Source organism: Triticum dicoccoides, chromosome 7B (genome assembly GCF_002162155.2).
Source record: "Triticum dicoccoides isolate Atlit2015 ecotype Zavitan chromosome 7B, WEW_v2.0, whole genome shotgun sequence".
NCBI classification, from domain to species: domain Eukaryota; kingdom Viridiplantae; phylum Streptophyta; class Magnoliopsida; order Poales; family Poaceae; genus Triticum; species Triticum dicoccoides.
In genome coordinates, this window is record NC_041393.1 from 7,906,075 (window position 1) to 7,913,929 (window position 7,855).

General features: G+C 45.5%; 1 protein-coding gene across 1 annotated transcript; it reads left to right on the plus strand.

The window, feature by feature from the left end:
- Positions 1–3,043: 3,043 nt before the first annotated feature.
- Positions 3,044–6,740, plus strand: LOC119338063 (protein CHAPERONE-LIKE PROTEIN OF POR1, chloroplastic-like). Its single transcript, XM_037610358.1, has 5 exons — positions 3,044–3,199; positions 3,302–3,438; positions 5,260–5,642; positions 6,090–6,166; positions 6,261–6,740. The coding sequence occupies exons 1-5, from the start codon at positions 3,123–3,125 to the stop codon at positions 6,412–6,414; spliced, it is 828 nt and encodes a 275-aa protein (XP_037466255.1). The 5' UTR covers positions 3,044–3,122; the 3' UTR covers positions 6,415–6,740.
- Positions 6,741–7,855: the final 1,115 nt, after the last annotated feature.

Genomic DNA, 7,855 nt, shown 5'->3' on the forward strand with positions numbered 1-7,855 from the left:
AGGACACCCAGCGGAGACCTTGATCATACCTGCGGTCGACATAACTAGAACTCCAGGTGGTTAAACCAAAATCACACAGAACAAGGGAGTACCTTGCTTTGATACCAATTGAAAGTGCGTTATATCGACTAGAGGGGGGTGAATAGGCGATTTTTATGAATTCTTCACTGAGGAATTTGCCAGTGAGGAAATTCCTTAGCGAAGAACTACTAGCAGCGGAATAAGTACTCAGAAGTAAGCATAACAGAATACAGGCATAGTCATCATGATGAAATGAAGACACGCACAGAGTACAGAAAGCGTAAGCACAGGATAAAACAAGATGAAGACAAACAGACTGAAGAAATTGAACTGATGAAATTGAGAAAGTCTTCAGTCAAAGTCTTCAAAACACAGATATGAACAATCACACAACACAGTAATGAGGAAATGAAAGAGTTGAGGGAATAGAACCAGTAAGGTTGGTGAAGACAATGATTTGGTAGACCAGTTCCAACTGCTGTCTCAGTTGTACGTCTGGTTGGAGCGGCTGAGTATTTAAACTCGAGGACACACAGTCCCGGACACCCAGTCGCTGAGCACGCAGCTCAGGACACCAAGTCCTCACCGTATTCTCCTTGAACTAAGGTCACACAGACCTCGTCCAATCACTCGTGGTAAGTCTTCAGGCGACTTCCAAACCTTCACAGACTTGGTCACTCGGTGATCCACAATTCCTCTTGGATGCTCTAGACCATGACGCCTAACCGTCTGGAAGAAGCACAGTCTTCAAAGGTAACAAGCGTCGGATCCACGCAGGATCAATCTCTTCAGTGATGCTCAATCACTTTGGGTTTGTAGGTGTTTGGGTTTGGGTTTTTTCCTCACTCGATGATTTTCGCTCAAAGTCCTCGGAGGATGGGGTGCTCTCAAATGACAAGTGTCAGTTTCTCTCGGAGCAGCCAACCAGCTAGTGGTTGTAGGGGGCGGCTATTTATAGCCTAGGGAGCAGCCCAACATGATAAGACATAAATGCCCTTGTTTGATATGACCGTTAGGTGGATAAGATATTTTGGTACAGCTGGCGCGCAACACAACAATGGTCGGAAATTTGACTCTCAAATTCCTCAGGGCTATCATGTTCCTCACTGTGTAGGCAATCTGCACTGGCGAATTCCTAACTCCTCAGTCAGAACAAATTCCTCAGCGACCAGAAGAACTTCGTCTCTGTCACTGAAGAAATTGACTGAACTGTATGAGATTTCCAAAGGCTTCACTCGAGGGGATTGGTAGGTGTAGGATTTTGAGTTGAGCATCACATGGAAATTTTTCCTTAGTATTTCCTCGAGCCCCTTTAACAGTACAGTATTTCCTATGACTCAAGAAAGAGAAAAACAAAACTATGAAAATGAAAGTCTTCAAGCTTTATATTCCTCGCATGAATATCAAGTCTTCACGAACACACCAATTTCTTCACTTTCAAAGTCTTCATGAAAGTCTTCAGGAATACCAAAATCTTCAGTCGAAGATATTCATTTTTAGGGGTCGACTTTCTCTGTAAATATCAAACTCCTCATAGACTTATAGACCTATGTACACTCATAAACATATTAGTCCCTTAACCTATAAGTATTCAATACACCAAAATCACTAAGGCGTACTAGATGCACTTACAGACATGCTACATCTTTAACTTCTTCCGGTAGTTGACGTAGCAGATTAAGGGCACTAGGACTGTCGTACGATAGAAAGCTGAGAGAGGGGAGCTAGCGGGGCGCAACAGTCAGCAAAGGCCTTATTTCCGCGAGAATGAGGAAGGTGAGTATGAGGACGGCGGATGGCTGCGTTGCATGCAAGGGATTCTGAGGTGGGGATAAGAAATTTGTGGTGGGGAGGGGATTTGGCAATTTCACACTAACCACCCCTTGCAAGTCTCACTGAATCACAACTACTCCCTCCGTTCCGAATTACTTGTCGAACGAATGGATGTATCTAGATATATTTTAGTTCTAGATACATCCATTTCAGCGACGAGTAATTTGGAACGGAGGGAGTACCTAGCTACGTGGAATGGTCAAACGTGGCTCATACGAGAGTTGTATGTGCAATAGTGATCGTAACGTCGTCTTCTGTTATTTTATTGAGCGTATGTTTTAGTACAAGGACTGTTTTGTGCTTCAGACTCGACTTCAGTGACCGTCGGTATATATTTTTGATTATTATTTGAGTCAATTTTTTAAGATGAGTTATTTTCTGAGTCAACTTGGTTTTTTTTGAGACAATCACGCGAAGCTTTATTTATCCTGAAATAATGTTTACAGGCACAAAATCGAGATTACGAGGATGTCCTAACCAAACATGACGGCCCACCCTAGCTTTAAAACATGCTTCGCTAGATTGTGAGAGTCAAAGTTCGAGCTCCTATACTCATGAACAAAATTGCACTCTACAAACCTTGTCGCATGGTCTGTTATTTCATGTAGAACTGCACCATAACCAGCCGGGTTTTGCTCCTTCATATCCTCGATCACCACTTTGCAATCCGATGCAATGTGTATTCTCTGCAAATTCAGATCTTCGGCCAGGGCTAGAGCCTCCCGAATTGCAAGGGCTTCTAGTGCAGCCTGTGCAGGTGGATCGTAAATACCCCTCACAAGTATGGCCAAAGCCCCTAGGAACTTTCCATCCTGGTCTCTGCATAATGTCGCTGCAGCTCCCCTCCTTCCGTTCTGTGAGACTGCACCATCTACGTTTTTGAGTCAACTTGGTGGGGATGCCGTGATGGCCCGCCAGTCGGCGGCGGACGAGACTTGCCTGTTCCCCCCGTGTGTGCCCATCCGTGCTTCCGCGTGTGTGGCTTGATTTGATTGGAAGAAAATAAGACCCGGCCCCACCCCCTTAAAATTAGGGAGAAAGATGATTAGATTAGAAATAGAAAAGAAAAAAGATAGCCGTAGGATGAAGTGGGAGCACGGATGGGAGTATACGAGGGAGCAGGCAAGCCCGATCGGTCGGCGGCAGCCCACAGACCGGCCTGGCCCGTGAAGTAACACGGCAACCCACCACCTACGTCGTCGTATGTGTCTCAAAAAAAAAAAAAACCTACGTCGACGTCTCCGCCTTGCTCTATCCATCCGTCGGCGATGCAGGCCGCCGTCGCCTTGAGCCAGAGCCAGGCGTCCCTTCTCGTCCGGCGGCTCCCAAGGCCTTACTGCTACGCGTACGTATCTGCCACTCGATTCCTCTCGCCTCAATTCCATGGCTCCATCTTTTGCCTTTCTGACCCCTGCATCTGCATGCGGTTGGTGGAGGAATTCCGCAGCGGCGGGCCGGAGCCGGATGATGGCGTGCTGCTGCTACGACGACGAGGCGTGTCGCTCCCGCTCCCGCGGCTGCGGCTGCGGCGCGCCTGTTGCTCCGCGAGCCTACCCGTCGGTACCGGCGCCGGCGCCGGCAGTGGTAACAATCCTCCCCCCCTTGCTCCACCTCATGCTGGTTTACCATGTTTGTGTTACTTTACCCGTGGCAAGGTAACAAGCCCCCCCTGTCCGATTGCTTTGGAAGCTAGGCTGGAGAGGGTACCTTTGCAGATTTACACCCTTCAGGCAAGGGCAAACTTTTCAGATCGGATTATAAAAGTTTTGGCAGTGCCAAGATAAGGGGAATCAGTTACTAGGCCAAGGCTAAAATTTGAGATAATACTATTAAGGAGCACCTGTATATGCGTCAGTTATTAACTGAAAACAAATTCAGTTTTACTGGAATCCCTCCCCCTCGTAGCCTTCTTCTTTCTCCCACCCGCCCTGCCTAACTGCCTTCTGAATGCGATAATAACATGGTTTGGCTGTACGATATTGTGATGTGTCAGAGGAATCACTTCTTATCACTGTTTCAGTTCATTCGCTAATGCTAGTTATCGGCTTACCGTGGTTAAAAAGAACAATTATGTGTGTTCATACTTCATAGTTCACGCGCGAAAGACATTTGCATTTTTGTGAATGATGGAAAATGATGTGGAAATCAGAATCCTGGCCTTCAGGATAGACGGTATATTGGAATACAGGACTGCGTGCAAGTTTGAATAATGGGACCTAATGGGCAGTCCTTCCCTTACAAATGGTGTTTGGCTCCCAAATACGGTGATTTCAGTACTAAAACAAGTAGTAGAAGCAATTCGTGCAAGCGGCAGTACCAAGGGCGGTTGATGCAATAGGAAGTCACTTCCATGTTTGCTGTATTAATTTACAGTACTGGTGAGTCTTGGCTTGGAAGTTGCCATGCTGCTCTTAATTGTTTGCGGTATGTGTTCTTGACCTGCGTATTTGGAATCAAATGTCATTAACCAGACGACTTTTCTTATTTGTAAGGAAGGTTTGGGAGAATCAAATAGTACCTTTTGCCATTTTGTTTGTGAGATAAATAAAAGTGTCATAGAAACAAGCAGTCCTGTCCGGTGAAATTAATCAACACATATTCCCTGTCTGTATTGGGCATAAACCAGCCATATCTGCTTAATTCGGTCCTTGCTATGTATCCAGAAACTGGTTGCGCAAAGCTATTGCCTAGCTTCGTTGACCTACCGAGATAAACATAGGTCGATTCTAGGTACGAAACCCGCCTTTCATATTGTGAGACTTTGAGAACAGAGCTGTCGCTCTGTTGATAAGCTGTGCAGGTGCATGTTTGAGTTATCGAGTATCGGACTCCACAGGGCGCTTAGGTTGTTTCTTCTATCAAAAAAAAGATGCCGCCAATGCCAAGGGCTCCTGGCTGGTCTTGTTTTTTTTAATTACTGTGACTTTGAATATAATTTCCTTTAATTTTGTAATCATTCTGCGTTTCAAGAACCACAGATCGTAAAGTGGATTTGTAAATTATTTTTGTCTTCTAGATTTGTTTATCATTAAAAGGCTGCATACTATAGACCCAAAGTGGTCGGACCCTTCCCCGGACCCTGCTCAAGCGGGAGCTACGTGCACCGGGCTGCCCTAGATTTGTTTATCATTACGTGTTATGTATTGCTGAACCAGTGGTTGAAACAAGAAATTAGATGGTCATTTCATTTATTTAGCTGCAACAGACTCTTGTTGAATTATTATTTGCAAATTTTGCAATTGAAGCCTGCCTTTTGGCCAATTGCTACTGGTAGAGATTGAATTGTCAAAGTATAGCGTAACTTGTCGTGAATGAACCTGGAACTCGTGCCTTTTATCATTTCCTTGGGTGCCGAATACTTTGCTTGCTCACTGCTCTTGTCACTTCATGATTTTTTCTTTGTAGAGCATGTCCCTGTATTCCCAAGACAAAAAACATGGGATCCTTACAAGCTTCTTGGTGTTGACCATGATGCATCTGAAGAAGAGATCAATAGTGCAAGAAACTTCCTCCTTCAACAATACGCTGGGTATGAAGAAAACGAAGAGGCAATTGAAGGTGCCTATGATAAGATAATGATGAAGAGCTACTCACACCGTAAGAAGTCCAAAATCAACCTGAAAAGGAAATTAATTAAGCAAGTTGAAGAATCCCCATCATGGGTTAAGTCACTGCTTGGACACTTTGAGGTGCCATCGATGGATGTTGTGTCAAAAAGATTTGCTCTTTTCGGATTTATTGCTGGGTGGAGCATCGCAACTTCTGCTGAGACTGGACCTACCTTCCAGGTATATATATGCATTTAATGATTCTCACAACTGATTCAATAATCCTTTTTTCCTAAGCATTGAATCTGTTAGAGATTACTTACAGCCTAAGACTGTTGTTTATTTCTCTTGCGGTTGGGGATTGGAACCATTAGGCAGAAAATATCCTTGGTTTGCTGCGTGGACTGTCTATGCATTTCCTACAGAGTGTAATGGAACCCAGCTCAGCTCCGCCGAGCCAAAAGAAAAACACAGAACAGCCGGAGGCGAAGAGTAGAGTATAGCCAAGGGGCTTTCGTCGTCCGTAAAGGACCTAACGGAAGACCGTGCTCCGAAGCGTGCACTTCGAGTTTTGTTTTAAGAACACCTGGCCTACCTATAATAAGATAGATTAAGCCTCCTATTATACCAATTATAGGTCTTGCTGGTTCTAACAATCTTTCTAACATTGATGGTTTTCTCTTGCAGCTTGCACTGGCACTCGTGTCATGCATATACTTTCTCAACGACAAGATGAAAAACCTTGCCAGGGCGTCTGCTACAGGGTTAGTTAGCACCTGCATAGCAACATACGAGTACTCCCTTGGTCGTTATCAGTCGCACACGTATAGGGCTTTTAATCCTCCTCCGTGCTTGCAGGCTTGGACTCTTTGCGGGTGGCTGGATAGTAGGTTCGCTGGTAGTCCCAGTGATCCTTCCGGCATTTATTTTCCCGCGTACTTGGTGTCTGGAGCTCCTTACTTCGCTGGTCGCTTATGTATTTCTATTCTTGGGTTGCACTCTCGTCAAGTGAAATCTGCGACACTTGAAACCGTTGTTGTTTCTGCGAGATTTTCTGTTGCTGACGTCGCAACTCCCTCAGTTCACCCTTTTGACCCGTGGGTATAGAAGATGACCTTTTGACAAACCGAAACTTGGCCCACTGTTGTTCAGATCCCATGAGGTGGTGTTGTTATCTCTAGTCTAAGCGAGCTTATATTGATTAGTATTGTATTGTATTGTTTTGTGGGCAGTTTCTGCAAGCTGCTGCTAGTTCTAGAGTGCTTGGGCATGCTACCGTTGTAATAACTATAATAAACAGTTGCAGATGTGCTTATCGCTTGTTTGTGCTTGTGATTTCACGGGCGGGCATCCACCGTGTGTTTGTTGTGAGATTTGTTCACCTGTGTTGCAGTGCAGTTGCATCAAAATGTTTTTACTCCTGAAGGCGGGCCTTGTCTGGAGGATCGGAAACGGGAGAAAGGTTAATATCCAGCGGGACCGGTGGATTCCTCGTGAGAGTGGTCTGAAACCTGCTAACTTCATTCGTCGGTCCAGATTGCGTTGGGTGAATCAATTGATGCTTGCAGATGGAAGTGGATGGAATTCTGAACTGATTCATCAGCTTTTTTATGGTTTTGATGCGGATGCGATATGTAGCATCAGGATCCCGAATTCGGCTGCGGAGGATACTTTGGCGTGGAATTATGAGAAGTCTGGAGTTTTCACTGTCCGGAGTGCGTATAAGCCGGCGGCCTCACTTCAAGATCAGGCCGAGGGTGCGGCATCGAGTTCTACGAACGCATCCCACAACCGTAGCCAATACCAGAAAAGATCAAAATCTTCGGGTGGAGGACGGCCACCAATACGCTGCCGACCAAGCTGAACAAATGGAAGCGTACTTTGGATATGGATAGTACCTGCAACATTTGTGGTATGGGAGAGGAAAACGAGCACCATGCTATAGTCTCTTGCACCAAGAGCAGAACCCTAAGAACGGAGATGAGAAAGGTCTGAAACATCCCCAGCGAAACGCTCTTTCAGTTTACTGGGGAGGACTGGTTACAAAATTTATTAGGGCTATGCAATATGGAAACAAGAACAAAAGTATTGTTGCTGCTGTGGCGTTGTTGGTTTCTTCGGGACGATAATTTTCATAGTACAGGGAAAGAGTTGGTTAGTAGATCGGCTTTATTCCTGCAGCAATACGTAGAGGAGATAAACGACAACAGCTATGTATCTAATTCAGATATGAAAGACAAGCAAGGTCTGGGGCAGCTCAGGAATGCTTCTGTTGGAAAGGAGTCAGCGGGAGGAGCTAAGGAGATGTTGAGATCGGGCTGCAACTTGGCGTCCTCTGGTGCTTGGTGCCCCCCAAGGAATGGCCTGGTGAAACTGAATACTGATGCCTCTTTTTTGGCTGACAGTGGGCAGACATGTATTGGTGCAGTAGCTCGTGACCACAGGGGCCTGGT

Bases quoted from the DNA above. Each gene is read 5' to 3' on its own strand.
- LOC119338063 (XM_037610358.1), top strand. From the start codon at position 3,123: ATGCAGGCCGCCGTCGCCTTGAGCCAGAGCCAGGCGTCCCTTCTCGTC. The intron at 3,200-3,301 runs GTACGTATCTGC...GGAATTCCGCAG, and splicing joins CCAAGGCCTTACTGCTACGC to CGGCGGGCCGGAGCCGGATG. The intron at 6,167-6,260 runs GTTAGTTAGCAC...CCGTGCTTGCAG, and splicing joins GCCAGGGCGTCTGCTACAGG to GCTTGGACTCTTTGCGGGTG.